Source organism: Anolis carolinensis, chromosome 3 (assembly GCF_035594765.1).
Source record: "Anolis carolinensis isolate JA03-04 chromosome 3, rAnoCar3.1.pri, whole genome shotgun sequence".
Lineage (NCBI taxonomy): Eukaryota > Metazoa > Chordata > Lepidosauria > Squamata > Dactyloidae > Anolis > Anolis carolinensis.
This window is the reverse complement of record NC_085843.1, coordinates 210,324,461-210,349,456: the sequence shown is the minus strand read 5'-3', so window position 1 is coordinate 210,349,456 and position 24,996 is coordinate 210,324,461. Positions and strand designations below refer to the sequence as shown.

The 24,996-nt window shown below is 39.3% G+C and overlaps 1 protein-coding gene across 3 annotated transcripts in view; it reads left to right on the top strand.

Annotated features, from left to right (window-relative positions):
- The window catches only part of LOC100553655 (lipase member M), a 29,676-nt gene extending 10,477 nt beyond the window's left edge, over window positions 1-19,199 (top strand). For all 3 annotated transcript variants that reach the window (XM_003224375.4, XM_008116287.3, XM_016995706.2), the window contains 5 exons: window positions 6,527-6,663; window positions 7,308-7,448; window positions 14,101-14,172; window positions 15,677-15,748; window positions 16,805-19,199. In XM_003224375.4, coding sequence (XP_003224423.3) covers window positions 6,527-6,663; window positions 7,308-7,448; window positions 14,101-14,172; window positions 15,677-15,748; window positions 16,805-17,038 — 656 coding nt within the window. In that variant the 3' untranslated portion in view covers window positions 17,039-19,199. The remainder of the gene's footprint in view (window positions 1-6,526; window positions 6,664-7,307; window positions 7,449-14,100; window positions 14,173-15,676; window positions 15,749-16,804) is intronic.
- The last annotated feature ends 5,797 nt before the right edge of the window (window positions 19,200-24,996 follow it).

The window sequence follows — 24,996 nt, the reverse complement described above, 5'->3', positions numbered from 1 at the left end:
TACGTGTTGCTGTGGCACCGTCCTAAGTGGGTTTTTGTTTGTGGAGGCAAATATGAATGTTGTGCTTAATCACCTTGATTAGTATTGAATGGGCTTGCAGCATCAAAGCGTGGTTGTTTCCTCACTGGGGGAATCCTTTGTTGGGGAGTGTTAACTGGCTCTGGTTGTTTCCTGTCTGGTATTCCCCTGTTTTTAGAGTGTTGATTTTTATTTACTGTCCTGGTTTTGTTCATTTTCATGGTTCATAGCAACTCAATAATAATAGTAATATTAATAGTAGTAGTAGTAGTAGTAGTAGTAATGACTCCGAGGTGGGAAGTGTCCAGAGAAAGAGGGCAACTAAAAGGATGAGTAATCCTTCAGAGGAGCATCTTAAATTGTTGGGTCTGTTTACCTACCCAAGAGAAGGTTGAAAGGAGACATGAGAGCCATGTATCAATACCGTCCGCTGTTCTCCAGGGCAGGAGAAGGTCGTTGAGCCTACATGGCTCCGGATCAGGTGTGGGATTTTTGCGGAGCCATTTGGCTCCATTTCCCCCACCCACTCACTCCCTTCTCAAGTTGGGGGGGGGAGCCGTTTGAGCTAAATTTTCGTCTTTGCCTCCCATCCGTTGCCTCCCCAGGTGGGAAGAGGTCCTTTGAGGTGTCAAGTTGTGTGTGGTGCATCTTGGAACCATTTGGGGCTCCATTTCCCTCTTTCACTGGCCATCTGCCACCTTCCCATGTTGGGGAGGCCTTTCAAGGCCTCTAGCTCTCTTCCCCTTGTTGCGGGTGCTCTCTCCTGAGGGGGAAAAGGGCGGGGAGAGGGAAGGAAGCCATTCCATCGGCGCATGTTGGCCATTGAAGCCCCACCCACCTGGTTAACGTCACTAAGTTTCCTGGGGGGGGGGTCTGTGCATTCCTGGATAGTAATTTTTAGTTGGGGGGGGTCGGTAATTTGGACATAATTTTATGGGGTGTTTGATGGAAAGACATAGATAGGATGACTATATCTTTTGTGGCCAAATTTGGTATGATTTGGCCCAGTGGTTTTGTTGTTTACTCCATGGGAATTATGCACATTACATTTGTATATATACTTAGATTAGATGAAGGTTTAATTATGTATTTTCTGCATGGCAGGGGGTTGGACTTGATGGCCTGTGTGATTTCTTCCATCTCTCTAATTCTATAATTCTACTGTTTTTTTTCTTAAATTCTCATGCTGGTGATAAATCTTTTAGTGTTGCTTTAAATAAAAGTCACACATTGCCAGCCTTTCACCATTAGATCAATGACTGCTTTTATCTCTATCACTACATGGCATTTGCCCATAACCTCTGCATAGAGGTGGGCCCATTGCTATGCAATTGTCTAAATCCCTTCTTTTTTGGTTTCTATGACAACAACACAACAACAAATTAATGTGCTCAGGAATTCCTACTGGGGAGAAGTAGGCATGTGTTTCTAACTGGAGCCAGCTATAGGGAGCACACAATGCCCCTATTAAAGCAGCTCCACTGGCTGCCAATAAGCTGCCGGGCCCAATTCAAGGTGCAGGTTTTGACCTATAAAGCCCTATACGGCTCAGGCCCTACCTATCTCCATGATCGCATCTCCTCCTATGAGCCAGTGCGGACCTTGAGATCATCCGGGGAGGCTCTCCTCTCATTCCCACCACCATCTCAAGTGCGGCTGATGGGGACGAGGGAATGAGCCTTCTCAGCAGTGGCCCCCCAGCTCTGGAATGCACTGCCAAAAGTCCCCTACATTATCCAATTTTCATAAGGAACTGAAGACCTGGTGCTGTCGGCAGGTTTTTGAGTAATTACATTGGAATACCGCCAAGCTCTGGGCCTGAATATATTGCACAAGATTTATCTAGCCTACAATGATATATTTTAATATATTGGGTTTATGGTTCCCGTCCCCTTGATCAGGTTGTGTAAGTGTTATTTATTGCTATATAATTGTATTGTTTTACCTTGCTTAATAATGTGTTATTATGTTGTTAAGTAATGTATGTGGGGTTTTTATGATTGGAAACCGCCCTGAGTCCCATCTGGGAGATAGGGCAGTATATAAATTAAGTATTATTATTATTATTATTATTATTATTATTATTATTATTATTATCCCTTGGATGCTCCAGATTTCAGAGGAGAGCTATGCCATATCTGTAGATCCTTCATGACTGATTGGTAGTACAACAATTGCTTCACTAATTTATACCCCAAGCACCTTTTCATTCTTGACAGTTCAAGCTTCATGAGGTGCTTCAGACAATCAGACTGAATGGCTGGTTGTCTATATAAACTGCTATACTGACTCTGAAATGTTTATAATCCATAGTACTTTGCCAAAGTTTTTTGGGAGAAAGGTGGGTGAGGATGGGGCAAATCTACATGTTCTCTTGTTCAATTCCTTGGTTTTGCCACCAGTCTTCACTGGTTTTTGTGGGACAAAGTAATGCTACCTTCTTGACTTTTTGAGTAAACTTATGGTGAGATAGAGCTTTGGTTGCTTTATGTTGCTCATTCGCTTTCTGCAGATCATGGAAGTTTGCATTGCTAGGATCTCTTTCCATCTCCAAATGCTTTCCCCTTTGTTGGCAAGCTAGAGTTGCCACCCAAATTGTAAAAATTCTTGAATATCACAGCCATAGGGAGGAAAGCACATGACAGCAAGAATCTTTTGCACTGTGGAAATAACACAAAACCTATCAGGAATCTTATGTCTAGCAAGCTACCTTCTCCTATCTCCTCTTCATCTACTTTTGCCACATCCTTACCCCTGGTTCTACTGCCATCTTTCTCATCAAAGGTGTATTCTTTGAGTAGCTAATACAAATAATCCACAAATTAATGTGGTTCTTCTTCGTGGACTTTGTGAATCACACAATAGGTTAATCTGTGCCTGTGCGGAACACTGTTCGGAACCTTCTAGAATCATTAGGCAAAAAAGTTTTGGCGATAACCCCACCCACCATCTCAAGTGTTGCACTCCAGCGAAGGTCTACCTTGCTCTCAACACACACCACTGAAACAGACCTGGTATAAACAGTTTATTGGGGGAAAAGTAGCAAAAAGTAAGGCAAAAATACAATAAGAAAATGCAATAATCAAAATAGGATCCAATGTCTCAGGAAACAGTACGTAAATCCCCAGATTGCAAGGCTTAAAACAGGAACATGATCTTCAAAGCAGAATCCAAAGTACATGACACAAACAGGAACATGAAGGCAAGAATACTTTCCCAAAATACATAGGCAAAACCTGAACTAGGACTTGAGGCTTGAAACAGGAACAAAGCAGGAGATCTTGCTGTAAAAGCAAAGTTGCTTGATCTGAAATGCTGTCCTCACATCTCTTCTATTTACTCACTTTTGCAAGACATGAACGCATTTCTTTGGCCTTGGGTTCCCAGTCTTTTGGCCACAATCCTTGGAGAACGGCTGGGGAGTCTGGTTCTCAAAAGCAACCTCGCATTTCTGTCTAATTGCACTCCTTCATTATCCCTATCTGAAAGTGAAACACCCAGCTGTTGTTGACTGTCTTACTCCCGTTCTGAAAGCTGTGAAGGGTCACACTGATCTGAAGCCTCTGCTAATCTCATCTTCGCCTGCTAGTTCATCTTGGCTCCCTGCCTGAGTCTCCTGCTGCTCAGACTGTACAACATTTTCAGATTGTGAAACCCCAAATCCTCCTTCACCATCAGACTGAGCCACAGCAAGAAGGCTATATAAGGCCACTGAAACTTTTTTGTCCATGCTGCAGCTGGTTTTAGGAATTTTTGCTCATTTAGCTCATCAGTTCTTGGAATTTTATTCTTGTTTCTTTAGCAAGTTTAACTTCTGTTAATTCTAAGGGAGCACCTTCCATTTCAGCTTTATGTTGTTGAGGCTCCCAATTTCAGTTCGTCCACTCTGTGAGTGAGTACAGTGTTTGAGGCCAAGTGTTGTGAGTAGTGTGCGGAAAAACTTCCTAACACAGACAGAAATTCTAACTGCCTTCCCTTTTTGGGAGAGGGCAATTCAGTTCAGTCATGTATTCATTGCCATCCTTTTATACCTCAGTGGAGGATATGTACCAGCAGGCCCTATTGGCTTCGTCCAAGGCTTCTGCCCCAACTTCAAAATCCCTCAGCGGGTCGAAGCAGTCGGATGCGGCACATCAAAGTCTGCACCCACTTTTGCTTCAGGAAAGCCCATCCCTCTTTCAATGACTTTAATGAAGGCCACTATGAAACATTGGGCCAAGGAGAAGGCTTCCTCTAATTTGAAGAAAAATAAGTTCAAGAAGCCCATTCCTTTGCCTGAGAAGTCCCCAACACCAGGGAAGGCCTACAAAGCTGAAGAGGCTAGATTGAAAAATGCCAAAAAAAGTTTCTAAAAAGTGAACCTCAGGTGTCTTATAGTGAACTACCAGTCCTAACTACTGAATTACCAGTGGCCCAGAATCTCCTGTTGCACTTGCCCCTGAAAAGAAGGCCTAATACTATCAAGCCATACCCTGAGGGTGAGGAAGCTCAGCACCCCACAGAAGTTGCCAAGGCACCACCGCCTACCTCTCCGTCTGACTATGAGACTGAGCCAGTACCAGCCAAGTCTCTATCTCAGCAGAGATTGTGTGCTGTTTCAGAAGACTGGCCTGTTTGAGCATACGTCCTCCCCCCCTTGTGCCACCACACCACCATGTGAACCAGAAATCTCAGTTAGTCACTTGACACCATGAAAAGGGTGGCTGGACCACATACTCCCAAGACCCCCAACTCCTCCCCCAGATGGGCATTGCTGCATGCCTCCAGCTGTGACGCCCCTAGGCTGTGTGAGCACTGGAAACCAGAAACGGAGGCCAATAAACAATCTAATATCTTTATTAAAGAAATAAAAGAGTCAAACAAAAATAAGCAGAGTATATAGTCCAGCAATAGTCCTTTTAGGAAAGGTCAAATATAGTCCAATAATATAAAGTTAGATGTCCAGTATTAGAGTTCAAAGTTTTAAATCCAATAACCGAAACACACTCAAACTTCCAAGCAGTTTGAGTGGGGAATAAAGCAAGGTCTTTCAAAGAGTTCCAGGTTCAATGTCCAAGGCTGGGATAACAAGGCAAGGCAAAGTTGGTCATGGTGGAACTGATTGCAGTCCAGACTTGACAGGGAGACGAGATGCAACGCGCGGTCTACTCAAGAGTAGCGCGCCGCAGGAACTAGAGTCGATGTTAACTTTCCAACTGACACGTTGACACCGCGCTGGCTGCGCACAGAACTTTTATGGGACTTCAAATCTCCCCTCAAACCAGGTGCCTGAACACTTTTTCCCAAGGGAAACGGACTGAAGACAACAACTTACCAGATGCAACCCTCCCTGGAAACTCTCAAGGGAACTGGTTTAATTAGCGTCCTCTCTCTCCGCTAATCTCAAGCTTTGTCTCCAATTCTCCTTCTCAGAGCGGAATGTTTTCAGAAACAATCTCGTATCAAAAGGAGCACTTTCCGGGGAACCAGGCTCTGTTTCAAGGGCTTTTGTAATTAGCTTTGGGCTCAAACTGTCAACAGTGAACATCTGGAAGGGAGCAGAATCTTGCTGAGTTGGCACAAACCCCATATCCTCTTCAGTCTGATCCATAATGGCTGCGGGGTCATGACTCGAGGGTCCCTGAGACATCACACCAGCAAGCATGACTCTGCAGCAAGATTGGGTCATTCCATAGATGGGGACTTCGCTGATGATGACTATGAATCCCACTTGCCTTCGTGTCTGAGGTTGACTCCTATTTATCTTTGAACTACTGCTTTCCTGATTGTTTGCCAGAACTGATGGTCTCGTCATTGATATTCAATTTCCTACTTGCCTTTTACATCTTACATACTGCAGGTGATGAAAACATCCTGGTCTGACTTTCTGCAGGTGATGAAGGCATCCCCGTCTAACCCCTTGTCTGTGCCACCCACTTCGGGGGATTTCAGCAGCAACTGGGCCTTATATAGCCTCAGGGTGGTGGGTGGGGTTACCGCCAAAAAATTTCTGCCTAGTAATTCAAGAAGGCTCCAAACATCCTTTGTGCATGTACAGATAACCCAATTTTGTGAATTCACAGATGACCACTCAGAGAAATACAGTTACAGGTAAGCAAACTTTCTTTATACTTTCAGCTGCTTTTTAATTCTATTTTTACTCATATTTTTGTTATTTTTAACAGTCTCTGTTTTAGCTTTTCCAGGTTACTTTTAGTCCCAGACTGGGAAAAGGTTGGGGAGCATATGTTTATTTTTTTTAATGATCTACTTTTTGTTTGGAAATCCCTTCATACTGGTTACAATAACTCCCAAGCGTGGCCATTTACTTGATTTAGATTTCCAACCTACCCCAAAAGGACAGACTACCAAAAATCGGACCTAGAGGTGATACAATGTCACTTAGTGTTCTCTGCTAATGTGATCCCAACAGTTCCCTTTTTTTTCAGGCTAATCAGTTGGAAAATTTCAATATTCTTTTTGAGGAAACTGTACATTTCTTTCCTTAATGTGTCTTTGATTTTCTCAGGATTCATCGCATTCTCTACTAGGCCAAAATTGGCTGAAAAAGTCAAAGTATTTTTTGCCTTGGCACCTCCAACCTCAATCCCATTTTCTACAACCCCTTTAACAATATTGGCACGGCTTTCTGAAACAACATTTCGCGTAAGTCTTTCTGGGGCTTTCCTTCTATGACCATTGAATACTACATTCAAAAGTCATAGGGTTTATTTAAACATTGCCCCCAATGTTTTCTTGCAGCAAACTCAAAACAGCTTACAATAACACACAATTAGAAATATACGAAAATAAGCTAATATGGAATTATATGGAAGCCAGCACAGCACTCTATTTGTTCATGTTGTTGCCTAGGTCTGGAATAATACACAAACTTGTTAGCTTTTCATCAACACAATATTGTTTCCAGGTAGTCATGTTTTGGTGCTAAAGATCTGAACGTTTTGCATAGAAAATGCATTTTTTCCATGCAAAAAAAACAAACCCCTCATTCTTTCCAGATAACAACCAATGCAAGGTATTGGTTTCTTTGTTTGCATACAGATATTCTCTTGTGAAAAATAAAATTCGACAAAATGTTTACTTTAGAAAAATGCTATGCACACACACACACACACACACACACACACACAAAGCCGCTGTCATGAATATACAGCTGTTGAGGGCTAGAATATTTCTCACAACCAGGTTCAGAAATGAAATTGAGTACACATGATGGTCAGAAATTCAGAAATTTGGTGAGAACCACACTTCCGAACATTCACATTCTTATTCTTTTCTATGTATTTCAGATGATATTCGGGAACAAAGGATTATTTCAGTATCCTACGTTCTTAAGAAAACCATTCACAACACTCTGTGTTTATCACCCTCGATTATGTGCCAGCGTTCTATTTTTTGTGGCAGGATATAACGCCCCAAATTTAAACATGGTGAGTGAGAATCTTCTTTATCTGACATTTAAGAGAAAATTGAAGGAGGCTTGTGTTTAGGTTCAATAGGTTTAGAATGAAATTAGAAGATAGGTAATATTTTCTTTGCTGTTGTGCACCTTGGTAAAATTTAAGAAAACATTGAATTTGTAATTAAGTGGATTAATGGCATACAGAATATAAGAAAGAAAAAACATTTATAGACAATCAATCACACATATTACAAGTATGCCATTCCTCTGAACCCCCCGCCCCTTCCCAAACTCCCGAACAACCACCCCAGACTTCCAGCACCACCGAGTAGGAAACTAGTGTCTCAAAAAAAAAAAACCCTACCCTTATCCTACATTAATAAATTCCCCTTGTGACTATTTTGAAATCTATTTTTGTCTTCTTTTCTAGATATTCGATTGGAAGCCTCCATTTCTTGACAAAATTTTCATTGCTTCCTCCCTGTATAGCATTGGATAGCTTGGCTACTTGAATATACTCTAATACTTTTTCTCTCCAGTCCTTTAGCAATAGCCCTTTTTCTCCTTTCCAAGATTTTGCTATTAATATTCTCATTGCAACAAAACTATATTGACATACTTCTACATGTGTTGTCGAAGGCTTTCATGGCCACAATCACTGTGTTGTTGTTTTCATCAATAATAATAATAATAATAATAATAATAATAATAATAATAAAGATGGAAAAGACCCCATTAGGCCATCTAGTCAATGAAAGCACCTCCTGGCCCCTGAAGTCAAGCAGGCAACCAGGCAGGCCGCAATGAGTTGAGGCCTTGCTGTGAGTGCAGACTTCTGCAGTCAGCGCATGCCTCCGCATCCAATGGAGGACTCCACGGAGGAGGTCCTTCACTCGAATATAAGCTGAGGGGAGCTTTTTCAACCCCCAGAAAGGGCTGAAAAACTCATCTTATATTTGAATACATATGGTACCTTTCTGTACTTTCCATCTCTAATAATGTCCCCCTCCCCTCCCGGGTGAAATTTGTATATTTTAGCTATTATCTCAGGTGTTACATAGCTTCTAAGTTGTATTCTAAGATGTACCTATTTCTCCTCTCTAAAATATTATCCTATTCCCATTTTCTTTTAGCAAATCCTACTTTATTATCTTTTTTAAAAATATCATATACTTAGTGGTAGTGAAACCTTCTCTTTCTTTTAGTCTCCCATACTCTTTTTCTTTAATTCTTTAATTCTTAATTTAATTATAGGTTCTCGTTTCCTTGTTAAAAATTGAATTCAATGTTGCTTCGAGGGGTTGTAGCCGTAATTGAGGGTTTTTTTTATTCCATTCCCACCTTATATCTTTTCCAAAATTGCTAATAGACTTGCTCTTATGGAGTGTCTATGGACATCTTTATGAATTCTATATTTCTCGTACCATAAATATGCATGCCAGTCAAATCTAAGGTTATACTAATAGGTTGAATAAAGCTTGATGTTCTAAGCTAATCCACTCCTTTAGCCAATTTGTATTGCTTCATGGTAGCATTAAGCCCCCTCTCTCTTTGTCATCTATTAGGTTTCTGTAAGAAAATCTAGCTTTTTTTCATTCCATAGAAATTTAGTCAAATCCTTCCTCCAATGTTCAAAAATTCTCACTCCTTTAATTATTGTTAGATTTTGGAATAAAAAAAGCATTTTGGGTAAAATCATCATTTTTTATCATCACTATTCTCCCAATCTACATTAATCAAAATCTTTGCCATCTTTCAAAAGTTACTTTAATTTCCTTCCATGTTTTTCATAATTATTTTTAAATAAGATGTTATTTTTGTTAGTTAGTCATAACCCTAGATAATTTACTTTCAAGGCTACTTTACAAGCTGATAAAGTCTCCAGTTTTTTTATATTGCTTTGGACAGATTTTTGTTACATGGACATGAACAAGACCTAAATTTGCTGGACATCTGGAGACACTTACACGGGAGTGCAAGGGATTATACATTCCTGTCTAACAGACATCTGACCTGGACCCGAATCGATATGATATGGGGAAACAAATCAATAGTAAACAGAATAACTAAATGTAATATACTTCCAAGACTAAACTCGGACCATGCCCCCCTGGAGATTACATTAGACAAGGAGGATCCGAAAAGTGGAGAATACAGATGGAGACTAAATGAATCATTGTTAAAGGACGAAGGGGATCAGGACAGATATAGGAAATTGCTGACAGAATATTTTAAACTTAATAAGGAGGAGGACACAGCAATAGAATTTATTTGGGATGCCAGCAAAGCTTATATGAGAGGCCAGATAATACAACAAAGTGCTAGGAAGAAAAGGTTATGGCGATTAGAACACCAGAAGATAGAAGGGGAGATAGCAAGACTGGAGAAAACACTCAAAGGAAATCCCAAGGACAAGAAAACTCAGCTTAACCTCGAAATTTACAAAAAACAACTAGAGACGCTACAGGTTGAGGAAATGGGAAAGAAGCTAAGATATGTAAGACAGCATCATTTTGAGAACGCGAATAAGGTTGGGAGGTGGCTGGCTAGGAAAATAAACAAAAAGAAACAAGCACTATATATCAATAAAATACAGGAAGACGGGAAAACATACTATAGTCACGAAGAAATAGGCCAACAATTCACCGCTTTCTACGAGAAACTATATAAAAAGGACATAATTGCCGAAGAAAAAGTAACGCAATATATAGGGAGGCAGGACATTCCCAAAATTACGGATATGCAAAGAGAAATACTAAATAGGAAGATTAAGGAAGAAGAAATAAGCAGAGCAATTAAGAAACTCCCTTCAAATAAAGCACCAGGACCTGACGGGTTCTCAATGTCATACTACAAAATATTCCAGGAGATACTCATCACACCTCTACAGAAAGTCATGAATAGCATTCTGGAAGGAGGGAAAGTTCCGCAAACATGGACTAGCGCTAATATTGTAGTAATACCAAAAGACAAGGCTGACAATACACAGGTTAGGAATTATAGGCCTATATCGCTTTTAAATGCGGACTACAAAATCTTTGCCAGTATCCTAGCAGAAAGGTTAAAAGAGGTATTAAAGGCAAGAATAGAAGAGGATCAATCCGGTTTCCTCCCCGGTAGGCAAATGAGAGAGAATATTAGGAACATCCTAAACGCCATAGAATACTATGAAAAGAACAGACAAAAGGAGATAGCCCTCCTTTTTCTAGATGCCGAAAAGGCATTCGATAATGTCAATTGGTTTTGTATGGCTGAAATCTTAAGGGAAATGGACGTAGGATTTTATTTTTCGAACGCGATTAAAGCCATATACTCTCAGCAAACGGCAAGGGTTATCACAAATGGCCAGATATCCAACACAATAAATATAAACAAAGGGACAAGGCAGGGATGCCCCTTATCCCCGCCCTTATTCATTCTGACAATAGAGGTCCTTCTGAACGCGATAAGGAATAACAAAGAACTAAAAGGCCTCCAAACAAAGAAATATAGTTACAAAACGCGGGCATACGCAGACGACTTGGTATGTCTAATCGAAGACCCAATTGACAAATTCGAAAAATGGTGGAAGGTAATTCAGAACTTCGGAGAAGTAGCAGGACTGAAAATAAACAGAGGGAAAACTAAAATATTAACAAAGAACATGTCACACACAAAAAAAGACAAACTGCAAAGGGTCACAGGCATAGAAGTTGTCAAGAAAATCAAATACCTAGGGATAGAACTAACCGGAAGCAACGCTCAACTATATAAAAACAACTATGAGAGGAAGTGGAGGGAGATAAAAGAAAAAATGAAGAAATGGAGATTCCTCCAGCTTTCACTTCTTGGGAAGATAGCAATAGTGAAGATGAAGATACTACCTGATGTAAACTTTCTATTCCAAAATTTATCAATTCTAAGAACAAAAAAGACTATAGCAGAATGGCATAGGGACATACAGAAATTTATTTGGGAGGGTAAAAAAGCCAGAATAGGGTTCAAACAGCTAAAGGATCATGTGAAGAGAGGGGGAATGGGCTTACCTGACCTTCAACTATATTATGACGCAGCTGCCTTGACCTGGGTTAAAGACTGGACCACCCTAACTAAAAGGAAAACACTAGCATTAGAAGGTCAGGATCTAAGGAAAGGGTGGCACAGCTATCTGTGCAGAGAGAAATCCAGCAAAGAAAGAAATTTCAGAAACCATTTTTTAAGAGCAGCACTCATAGGAACCTGGGACAAGTACAAAAGAAGATTCTATAAAAAGATACCAATGTGGTGCTCCCCTCTCGAAGCAGAACACATGAGAGAAATGCCAAGGGAGACATGGTTGACATATAGGCAAATATTAAAAGTAGAGAATCAGGAGGTCTGTCTTAAGTCATATGAAGAGATTAAGGGAATGGACCCCACAATGACTTGGCTAAACTATTGGCAAATAAAGGGAATCTTCCAAGAGGATAAGAGATTAGGTTTCGAACTAAAGGAAACATGCTGGGATAGACTACAAAAAATAGAAATTAAAACAACAAAAACATTATACCAACAATTATTAGCTTGGGACACAGAAGATGTGCAGGTAAAAACGGTAATGACTAAATGGGCTAGAGAGATAGGACGTACGATCATGTTTTCAGAGTGGGAGAAGATATGGAGGAAGAACCAAAAACTTATATATGCAACTGAACTGAGGGAGAATTGGTTCAAGGTCTTTTACAGATGGTACCTCACCCCGGAGAGGCTCGCGAAGTTCAGTAAAGGTAAAGGAGATGGGAAATGTTGGAAATGTCAGAAACATAACGGAGACTTTATGCATATGTGGTGGGGATGCAGAAAAATAAAAAAGTATTGGCAGGAAATAAAAAGAGAAATGGAGAAAATACTGCAAATCAAATTATATACAAAACCAGAATATTTCTTACTGGGTATGGTGGATTTTCAAATGGACTCCAATATGGAAAAACTTTTTGTATATATGGTAACAGCCGCCAGGATATGTATTGCCAAAGTATGGAAAACGCAAGAAATACCCTCAACAGAACAATGGTTGCTGAAGTTAATTGACATCAAAAACATGGACTTATTGACACAAAAAGTATCACAGAACATTTCGCCAAAACACCGGACCAACTGGAGCAAACTTAGACAATACTTAGCAAGAAGTAACATAGAACTTCTGTGACTTTTGTTTTCAGGAATTCCTAGACTTCTGGGATAAACGGTAGCTTGCTGCAATATATTCAACATTCATAGGACGATGCACCAAGCAATGTAGAGGAGCTGGAAGTGGACAGGGTATTGGGTTTGTTTTTGTTTCCGTTTCTTTGTTTTTGTTTCTGTTTTTTCTATTTCTGTGATCATCTGCTTTTTTTTTCAATTTTGTGTACATGTTAAACTCATAAATAAAATATTAAAAAAAAAGAACATGGACTTCTTTTTATTTATTTTGAATTCTGCTACATTCCCATACTTATTAATAGTTTCCATCAAGCTTTGAATACTTTTTAATGGGTCCTCTATAATGCATACCATATCATCAGCATATGTTTTAACTTTGAATTCTTGTACTTTTATTTTCATCCCTTTAATAAAGCTGTCTTCCCTAATTCTAATATTTAATATTAGAACATCCATATGAAAAGCAAAGGTGGCAAAGGACACTCTTGTCTTGTTCCTTTTTTGATCTCAATATAATTTTACATTTGGCCTTTTATCCTTAATTTAGCTTTTTAAAAATTAATTACCAATCCAATAGCAAGCCAATACTTTCTCTATAAACTCCCAGTGGATGTTATAAAAGGCTTTCTCCACATCTAGAAACAGTGCTACTTCTTTGTTAGGGTCTTGTTCAGCAACCTCTAATATTTTAAGGATCGTTTCCACATTTTGGTTTAGTTGCCTGTTTGGAAGGAAGCCTACTTCATCTTCATGTAAAATCTTAGCTAGGATTACTTTTAATCTATTTGCTAAAATTTCTGCAAATAGTTTATAATCACAGTTTAGTAAGGAAATTGGTCTAAAGTTATTAATTTGCTCCATATCTCTATCTTGTTTGGGAATGAATACTGTAGTGACCTCCAAATCTGGGATCTCTCCTTATTGGGGCATTTGGTTCATTACTCAGAGAAGAATTGGAGCCAGTTTGTCTTTGTATTACTTATCATACAAGGCAGAGAACCCATCTGGGCTCAGTGCTTTATTTATTTTAACCTTTTCAATTGATTACCTAGCTCTTCCATAATAATTAACTAATTCCACTTCCATTTCCTCCATTAGTCCTGTCAGTTTCAATTCATCCAGGTATTGGTCTGTTTTTCTTTTATCTATCTGAGTATTTTTATATAAATTCCTATAATAATCTTTAAATATCTTATAAATCAATCGCATATCAGTAACCATTTTCCCTTTATTCTTTATTTTAACAATTAATTGCTGCCTCTTATGGTCCTGTAGTTGCCACACTAACAATCTACCTGGTTTATTTGCATTTTCATAGAAACTGTGTCTTTTATGCATTATTTTCTTTTCTATCTCATTTGTAATTAGCAATTCATATTATTGTTGTAAATTAATCGGCTCTTGTTGTATTTTACTTCACATTAGGGCCTAATCCCTTGTCTTCCATACTGTGGCAGTATCTTTGTTAATCATATAAGCCATTCCTTAAGACATGATTATTTAATGCTTTCTTTCAGAGCCGACTTGATATATATACAGCACATAATCCTGCTGGGACCTCTGTACAAAGTGGTCTTCATTGGCGTCAGGTACACTGAGTTTTCAAACATTATGTTATGAATGGAATCCTGCCCTACAAATATTAGAATTGCTGTTATATGTGTTCAACAGTTTATAACATAATTATCCAGGGATTTTATTGGCAAAATACCATATTTCACCACATAATAGTCACCATCACATAATAGTTGTACTTCCATTTTCTAGGTGGCAAAATTGATATTTTTGAATTCCTACACAATAGCCTCATTCTTAGTTTGGTGCTGCAGAACTTGACTTAGCTGGCAACCAAGTCAAGTTCTCTACCACCAAAGAGAAGAAGCAGGGGAGGGGGAAGTGGATTCACTCCTCCATGCGATTGCATGGCTTAGTCAATTCCCATAGCACCAAAAGAGCAGATGTGCTGGGAGTGAAGTTTCACTCTCCCATGCCTCTGCCCCCTTTCCAGCTATGGGTCTTGACTTGACTCCCAGTTAAGTGGTGGCCCATAGATGGGACCTTTTCACTATGTAATCATCACATCCCCTTTTTTCACTAAAAAAAGAAGAAAAGCGCTACTCTTATGTGTTGAAATAGGTACGTTCCAAAGAGGTTTGCATTGCCTTCTGTTTCAGATTTACCTTGCCCAGGGTCACCTACTAGTTTTACATATCTGATTCAGGGCTTTCTGTAGTCCTAGCCTAATATTAATACCACCATACCGTGCTTACAATTAGAATACACCCAGTTAATGTGATAGGACATGTATTAGCTACATATTAATTGGTATACTCTACTCCATTCCAGTATATCTGTCCAGGTGACACCTTATTGCCGCTCACATATATTTTAATCCAAGCTCAACTCACTTTGGAAAGCCATATATATGACCCACATTAGGTAACCACATCATTGCAAGGGAGTGCTTCTACTATGTACACATGTTCACCATATTGGTTTATATCTTGTTACAGTGACCAGGTGTTCCATCTCCATCACCCCTCTGTCCATTTTTAGAATACTGATTTTATAAACACAATGAAAAATATTGTTAATTTAAGGGTGGGCAATCCAGGATTGTCCTCAGAAGGATTTCCTGAGGCCTGAAAACAATATTTCCAAACATTTTAAATACATTCAAACATTGCTTCAATTACTTGTAAATTCTAATTATTATCCAACTCTAACCACAGTTCTGGGGCCCCTGGTGGCACAGTGTGTTAAAGCTCTGAGCTGCTGAACTTGTGGACCAAAAGGTCCCAGGTTCAAATCCCAGGAGCGGAATGAGCGCCTGCTGTTAGCCCCAGCTCCTGCCAACCTAGCAGTTCAAAAACATGCAAACGTGAGTAGATCAATAGGTATCGCTCCGGCAGGAAGGTAACAGTGCCCCATGCAGTCATGCTGGCCACATGATCTTGGAGGTGTCTATGGACAACGCCGGCTCTTCAGCTTAGAAATGGAGATGATCACCAACCCCCAGAGTTGGTCACGACTGGACTTAACGTCAGGGGGAAACCTTTACCTTTTTTTTAACCACAGTTCTATACCCTCTAGAGCCATCGTACAAAGCCGTTTCGAGCATATGACTATGGATGCCCAAAAAAGAATATGGAAAAGTACAATCAGGTAGGATTGTAAAATAGATTATGTGCCAAATAATAGATAGATGTACTGCATTTGTGGATGTACATAAGTTCAGTTGAGATCCTGACTCGACCTGGTAGAAAAAATGCCTTGTCCCCACAGTGCATTTCAGAGGCATTCTGCTTAAACTCAGATCAGCTATTGATCCACAGAATGTCAATAGTTAGTATTCATGTTCAAAGTTGTATTTTCTCATGTAACAAGCAAATGATAAAACATCACATCCATCCTGGATATTTTTTTCCTGAGGACTACATCCAGAGTCCTGGGGTTATATGCTGGGCAACATGCTTCATGAATGACCTCACAGACAAAAACCTACATGTTACTATGGAGAAAATGATGGTTTGTATCTTCCCTCTTTGCCAGGGAATGGGTGGGACTTGGGTGAAATACCTCATGGCTATTAACCGTAAATCTTTCTCAAGATCACTTTGGTGTGGATGAAGTTCTTCAGCACCTCCTGTTTCCAAATTACTGTTTTCATGCTTCTAATGATGGGAAAATCCAAATCTCAGAATTGAAAGTGCTGGAAGAAGAAGTAGGCTTGGACTTCACCCTTCTCTCAGTGATCTTGATGCAGATTGCTACTAGCAGTAGACAAATGACAATCTTTATGAGTAAAATTGAAAAAGTAGAGATCTGTGAACCTAATAAGCCACTGATCCTGATACAGCTAAATTATGCTATTTTTCTCCACCTTCCAGCTAATTATCTATTAGGCAAAAAGCTCAAATATATAACTGTGTTATTAGTTCATACATCCCCTTGTTTTTCTAATTGTGCATTATTCTAGTCAAATGATCATAGCATGCAGAGCAAACAAATACAGCAGGCCCTTATTCTTTCTATATGCCAAAGAATAGTAAGTACAAACAAAAAGGAGAGCAATTACAAAAAGTTTGTTATATTTCCTTTCTCCAATTTTGTCAGCTCCAAATATTTCCATGAGAAATTTTAAATGATGCAAAAATTGCTATGTTGTTATATATTTGAACATCTAGTGTCATCTAATCTTTTATTGTTGTTTCTTTCCAGACAGCACCTCTTATCTACAAAATAAAAAATATAAAAATACCAATTGCCATTTGGACAGGTGGACAAGACTTTTTTGTCGTTCCAGAAGATGCAGCAATGTTGTCTTCTCAGATTAGTAATCTCATTTATAAAAAACAAATTCCTGAATGGGAACATCTAGACTTTATTTGGGGGCTTGATGCACCTGAGCGCTTATACATGGATATCATTAAAATAGCAAAGAAGTTTCCATAATTCCCATAAAAGAAAAGCAGACGTCTTCAACAATGAATGCAAGTACACTTGGGGGGGGGGGGAGTCCACAATACTACACAATAATGTCATAAAACCATATTCTAATAGAGCGAATAGACTGAATACACAAATATCCAGAATCTATGTCCATCGTTTCTTTATAGTTTTTATCAGTGAACCCTAGTTAAAGTGTAAAGACTACTGGAAAGATGAATTTGCTAAAAGCTGAATGAAGAAAGTGTGTTAATTCCTTACTTCACTACTCTGTTCTCAAATTATTGTAATGTGCTGGGAGAAAGGCAAGATATTGAAGTTCAGTCTGAATGACAATCTAGGTTTTGGGAATCTGGATCATCAGCCATCCTTTCTTTGGAAAGTCAAAATAGTTGTATGTTTTATTTTATGATTTGCACAACACTTGGAGGCAGGGCTGTAACCAGAAAAAAAATTCGGGGGGTGGGGGGAATGAAATATTTTTAAGCGAATCATGAAGACTAGGTGCAGAACACAAAATAATTTAAATTATATGATTTATTCTATATTTTATATAGACTTAATTAAATCAAATTTCTATTTTAATTACAAAGTTTAAAGTCTAAAAACCCCCCAAAAATAACTTAATTGATAATTTAGTAGTTGCAAAAGAATACCACATTGTCTGCTGGAAACACTTGAAAACAGTTTCAATACACTTTGACAGAAATGAGGCCTCATCTATAAACTTTGGTGGACTCTCAAGAGTGTAAGTCCAGTCAGTCTTTCTTGCCCCATTTTGCTCCTGATGTATGTTTTCAAATGTTTCAGAGTTGAAAATGGCCTTTCATTTGTAGCTGTTGACACTGGCAATGCTGCAGAACAAGTTTCTTCACATTTTGAAAAACTGTCCATCACAGACAAGATTTGCTTCCAGTGCATTTGATGGTTTTTCTGCAGGTGCAATCTTTTTCAATTATCTACATCACAGTTCAAAAGCTTTCATCGGTGTGTCATTATCTTCAAGACATTCATTGTAAAGTTCTGTGTACTTGAGTATTATAAAAAAAATTGAAACAGATGGGTTATAGTGAAAATAATGAAAATAAGGAATTAATGGAATGGAAACAATTGGAAAGATTAGGGGGTAGGATAAATTGGTTAACACTAAGAGGAATTTGAGAACAAATCAAGAAGGAAGAAAGTAATGAGGGAGAAAATATAACAGGCAAGATATTAAAAGAGACTTTGTGGCAAAAAGGATTAAATAAAATATATGGAAGCATGATAGAAGTGAAGAAATCTATGTATAGAATAATGGAAAATAAGTGGGAAAGGGAAGGGGGCCTAGGAAAAGAAAATATAGAAAAGATAATCAATAGTTTAAATAAAAATAGAAAAATATAAGGAATTAGAACTGAAAATAATTACGAAATGCTACAGGACACCAATTCAGCTGGCACACATGATTCAGGGATTAAATCCCAAATGTTGGCATTGTCAGGGTCGGGAGGCATGGTACTCACATCTATGGTGAGAATGTGAAGAGACAAAAAGAATTTGAAACCAAATTCTAACCCAGGTTGAATTACATACTATAACAAAATTTGATATAAATATGCAAATTCTGTTAATAGGGATATATGGGGATAGAAGAATTAAGGACCAAGTCCAAGAATTATTGATGATAATTTTTAGAGCTGCACAAGCAGTAATAGCGTGGGGGGGGGGGGGGGTGGAACGATAAAAAGAAATGGACACTTGAAAAATGGTATGAATATATGTGGAATCAAATACAACTGGATATTATGGACATTATAAGAAGCAAAAAAAACCATGGTCAGACAAACAGAAGAAAATTAAAGAAATATGGACTCCATTTACCAGATGGCTACAGACTGTTAAACCATATGACAAAAGCTGGAAGACAAAATTGGAAAGAATGGAAAGAAGGCTCATGTAACAAGAAAATAAGGTTTAAGTTGTCAACAGGGAAGGGGGTGGGATGGGTGTGGGGAGGGGGAAGGGAATGGAAAAGGAAAATGTTATGGTAACTATGATTATGTATTATAAAATAATAATGATTAATAAAAATTCCCTTTGGGGGTAAAATCCTGGGTTGGCTCCTAAAAGAAACTGGGCCAAAGAAAATGTCAGTAGTGTTAGATACAATCGGGGGGGAGGGGGGGCAATACCAAAACTATTGTCCCAATTAAAGTGCTAGGGGAGGCATAAACAAGGGAACTATGGCCAGCTATGGAATAAAATGCAGTTAAAAAATAGGCAACAGGTCAGTCATTTACTAAGGAAGTCAGTCACCAAAGGCCTGTTGGAAGAGCCAGGTAGTGGCCCAAGGTAGTGTGGCTCTTACCCTGAGCCACTTGTCCAGTGCCATCCTGATAGGGGCGTGTGGAGGGGCTTGGGCCAGAGAGGCATCCGTGGGGGGCAGCCCCGGATGGACCTGCCTGAGACCCCTCTGCCCATGTTGGTTGCCAGGAAGGCAATGGCAGGACCAACTGACTGGAGGCCCCTTGGAACTCCCGGTCTCCATGGCAACCAGGTAAACACCACCAGACCTGGAACCTTGAACCTTTTCAAAGGAAAACAACCACCAGCCTGGAAGTGCTTTTGGGAGTGGGGCAGGGAGGGGGGCCCAGCAGGAAGGAAGAAGGAAGGGTGGCAGCTCAGTGGTTTAATCTTTAGCCAAGGCTGCTTCCTTGAGGAATGATGGTTCACACCCCAAGTTAAACACAAATTATTCATTTTGTAATTTCTGTGTTTCTATTTCAAATGCATTGACATTGTTGTAAGCTGCATTATGATGTCTTTTGTTTGAAGTCTTGAGTGAATATCAGGGAAATAAATACATAAGCAAAGAAACCACTCAAAGGAGAGGTTTTTGAGAGGAATTTGTGGAAACGGTGACCCAAAATGGCCCTTTTCAAGTGTGAATAGGGTTCTTCCTGTTGCCACCCAATGTTTGAAGCACCTGAGTCCCGGAAATCAGGCACCACTTCAGCTGCTGTGGCTCAGTGCTATGGAATCCTGGGAGTCCTAGTTTCACCAGGGCCCTGCAAAGAGTGCTGCTGCCTTGCCAGATTGCAACTCCCAGGAGCCCTTCGCATTGAGCCACAGGAATTAAAAGGGTGTCAAACACATGTCATTCTGTCCTGTAGAGTCAGCCTCAGGTAGTGGTCGGCTTCCCAAGGGACTTTCCTCCCAGTTTGAAAGCCTTCTTTGCCCTTCAAGTGCCATTTCGCTCTTCTCCATCTCCGTTTGGGAAGAGAGCCGTCTCCCAACTTCGGCCACAAAAGTGCCTATGAGGCTGATCCTCAGACTCTCAGGCCTGAAGTTTCCGTTTAAAAAGGCTGCAAAGGGATCGTGTTCACAACAACCTGGATGCTGTTTATGGTGAAGTGTCAGTTCTAGCTTAGCTTTAAAGGATTCTTATTATTATTACTTAAGTCAAGCTCTGAACCTTGCTTCCACATTCAGAATTGTTCCCAATCACTATTACATTGTGAGCAATGGGATATCCTCCCAGGAGTCACGCTTTTGCCTGTTTAAACCTCCTTGTGGTGTTTTTTGCTTTGTCTTTTGTGGTCTCCGTTTAGTTTTCTCAGGAAATCGGCTCAAAAGCAAGGCTTAAATAGCCCTTCTTCAATTAGATCTGCTCCAGATTTGTAGAACTACGACTCCTATCATCCATCATGCTGTAATCTGACACATCCGATGTTATGGCACTGTGTTTGGAATGGAGGTCAGTGTCTATTGACGGGAAAACCGAATGCCTAAGTGTGTGGTGCATCACAAGGATATCATCAAGACAAACCCCCAGGATATGAATACAAGCAACTTTCAAAGGGGTTCCTGGGTTTGTGTCTATTTCTACTTCAGGGCACTTCCAGACTGTACCAAATTATGGATTTTACCTCAGGGGAAAAAAAACCCCCAGGACCTGAGAAGAAGTTCACATACAGACCTGTTAGTCCTGGGATTTCTGTCTCCGATGTCCAGACTTGCTGCTTTGTCCTGGGATTTTGAAGCCCGCAAGATGGCTGCCACGGGATATCCACCAGAAATTTCAAACTAAATTTTGCAGATTTGTACGATAGAATACCTGATTAAAAAATAAGGTACTGGACGAATAAGATTGAGGCATTTGGGAAGCTTTCAGGACTAAATATTAATAAGAATAAAACTATGTTATTAACGAAAAACATGACAAAAAAGACAGAAAGAATTAGCAGAAATTGTGGGCATCCAGGTAGTAAATGAATAAAATACCTAGGACTAACAATAACAGTCAAAAACTCCCAATTGATGAAAAATAACTATGACCTAAAATGGACAGAAATAAAGAATTAAAAAACTGGAAATATTTAAATGTATCACTTTTGGGAAGAATCGCTGCAATCAAAAGGACCATCTTACCAAGGATGTTATTTATCTTCCAAACTCTCCCCATAATTTACAAACATTTCAAAATTGGAATAAAGATTTATCAAAATTTATTTGGGTGGGAAAGAAATCAAGAATTCAAAGGACCAACTTCATAGATGACAAGAAATATGATGCAGGTCTAAAAATGGGCCACCAACATGAAATGTTTGGAAAGCTCTGGATCATTAGATAGTAGACAGGTTGTAGTGGCAACATAATCCACACATAGACTGCATTTTGGACTACCAAATCTTTCTACATTAAGTCCTGGGAGCAGTTCCTAATTTTTCATTTTCAGGAAAACCAAGCATTTTAGGAAGTATGCAATCCTCATGGAAGATGACTGGACATTATAAAGAAGCTTAGTACTGCAAGTTTACATACCTGATATTCTTCATTTTGTTATATATTTTACCAAGCTCTTTGTTATTGTTTTTACTTCCAAAACCTCCCCCATCTACAAAATAGAGCAGATAAAAATGCAAATTGCATTGTGGGGAGGTGTAAAGAAAGACTTGTTTGCAGATCCAAGAGATGTAGCAATGGTCATTTCATTTATGGGAAGCATTTTTGGGAATGGAAAACGCCTACACCTTATCTAGTCACTTGTTGCAACCCAACACATTTAACATGGCTATCAGCAAGATCTTGAAGTAGCATAAGAAATACTACCATGTACATAGAGATTATGAATCCATTAACACCATCCAATGCTCTTTTGGTGTCTGACTGCAAAGGGGCCAGATGATTTAGTTGTTAAAAATATCCATATTCAATATGGACATTATCAAGAAGATGAAGCAATGTTTCTAATCTTTCTAATCTAATCTTATCAGATGTTGCTTTGATGCTAATCTATTTGTTGCTTTTTCATTTTTTCTTTTTTGACTTCTTGCAATAGGGCCATTTTTATAACTTTGCTAATACTTAATAATGTATATAGATGCTTTCCTTTTGTGTAATATATTCAATATGGCAAGCCACGGCCACCATCATCATCTACATCTGCATGTCTTGTAACAGTGAGAATGTTAAGATCTTCGGGGAGGCCCTGCTCTCAGTCCCACATCCATCACAGGTGCAATTGGTGGGGACCAGAGACAGGGCCTTCTCAGTGGTGGCCCCTCAGCTATGGAACTCCCACCCCAGCGAGATCAGACTGGCCCCCTCCCTCCTGGTTTTTAGAAAAGGGTGAAAATTTGGTTATGCACTCAAGCATTTTAGTAGTACAATATGGAATCAGCATAGCAACACTAATGATAGAGACAGGACTAGGTACTACTTTTTAAAGTTTTATGATATATATATATATATATATATATATATATATATATATATATATATATATATAATTTGTTTTACTTTTTTATATTGCTTGTTTATACATTGTTGAATTGCGGCATCAAATTATGCCAAATTATGTAAGCTGGTCTGAACCCCCTTCGGGGTGAGAAAGACTGGGGTATAAATATAGTAATTGTGACACCTCAGGCAGCGTGAGCACTGGGAATCAGACACGAAGGCCAATAAACAGTCTAATATCTTTATTAAGGAAATAAAGGAGACAACTAAAAATAAGCAGAGTATATAGTCCAGCAGTAGACCTTTCAGGGAAGGTCAAATATAGTCCAGTAATATGAAAGTAGATGTCCAGTATTAGAGTTCAAAGTTTTAAATCCAATAACCGAAACACACTCAAACCTTTAGGCTGTTTGAGTGGGGATTAAGGCAAGATCTGTCAAGAGCTCCAGGGTTCAATCCGAGGCTAGGATGCAAGGCAAGGCAAAGTTAATCGTGGTAAAGCTTAATCGCTGTCCAGGCTTGACAGGGAGACGAGATACGCCGGTCTACTCAAGAGTAGCGCGCTGCAGAACTAGAGTAGATGTGAATTCCTCAACTGACATGTTGAACACCGCATAGGCCAGTTGGTGCCCAGAACTTTTATGGGACTTTGCTCTCCTCTCCAGCCAGGTGTCTGAACTCTTTCCCAAGGGAAAATGCCTAAGTCAACAACTTGCCAGCTGCAATCCTCCCTGAGAACTCTCAAGGGAACCGGCTTAATTAACGCTTGCTTTCTCCGCTAATCTAGCGCTTCTCCTCAAAATCTGCTTTTCCACGCGCGAAGCCTCCCAAAACAATTTGCAGTCAAACATAGTGCTCTCTAGAGAACCGGCCTGTGAGTCAAGGCCCTTTTTAATTAACTGTGGGCTAAAACTGTCAACAGGGGACATCTGGAAGGGAGCGGAATCATGCGGAAATGGCACAAACCCCATCTCTTCTTCGGTCTGCTCCGTAATGGTGACGGGGTCACGACTCGGAGGTCTCTGAGACACTACAGTAATAGTAAATACATAAATCTCAGAATTTCTTTCTCCCCTTATGTGAAAATTCTGGTCAAAAGGTTATCTTCTTTTTTATTGTGTTTCCTTCACCACCATTTCATATTCAACTCTTCTCTAAAAATGTAACTTCATACAGGTTAGATATCCCTTAATTGAAATGCTACAAGTGTTTTGGATTTTTCTGGATTTTGGAATACCTGCATATGCATAATTGGATACCTTGGAGATGGGCCCCAAACCTGGACATGAAATTAATTTGTGTTTACAGTATATAAATATCATACACATAGCATAAAGGTAATTTTATTCACCATATTTTAATATGTTTATACACAAACTCTCAGAATGTCCTGGTCCTGCACACTTTTCATTGGTAGTTAAAAACATTTTTCTCCTATCAGATGTTTACAACCTGACAAGGTTTGGGCTTTTGAAGGTGGTGTGATTGGAATTTTAAGGTGTAGATACATTTTAATATTTTAATGTTACATTGTTTCTTGAATTGTCTATTTATATTTTACTGATTTTGCATTGCATTTATGAGCATTGTTTTATATTTATTGTTATCCACCTTGAGTCCTGATATTGGGATAAGGGCAGGAAAAAAAAGGAAACAAATAAATAAAATAAAAAGCCAAGGTGTCATTTTCTCAACAACCAATGAGGACCCTTTTACATTTTGGAGTACTTTGAGTTTTGGAAAGGGATACTCAATCATTATTCATTTTGTTTCTTTTGCCCTGATGTTTTCATATAGTTTTGTTTCAAATCTCCTGAAAGTTGGAAAATTGAAATTTGGTGAAAAAAGGGGGTAAATTCTACTGCAAATATTTATTTGGCAATTCTTGTACAGGAAAGTATTTTAACTGGACCAGGCTAGCACAGCGGGTTAAACCTCCTGCTGTAGAAGATCCAGCTGACTGGAAGGTTGGCAATTCAGGCCCAGGTTGGGGTGAGCTCACGCTGTCAGCCCAGCTTCTGCTCACCTAGTATTTCGAAAACAACAATGTAAGTAGATAAATAGGTATCACCTTGGCAGGGAGGTAAAAGATGCCCTGAAAAACATGCCAGCAAAAATCTGATCAGAAAAGGTGTCCATGGACAGGCTCCTTGGCATGGAAAATGAAACAACAGTATTTCCCATGGCCGAGTCAAGCACAGCCAGATGCTGCAGATGAAAAGAGGGAAGCCTTGCCTCTG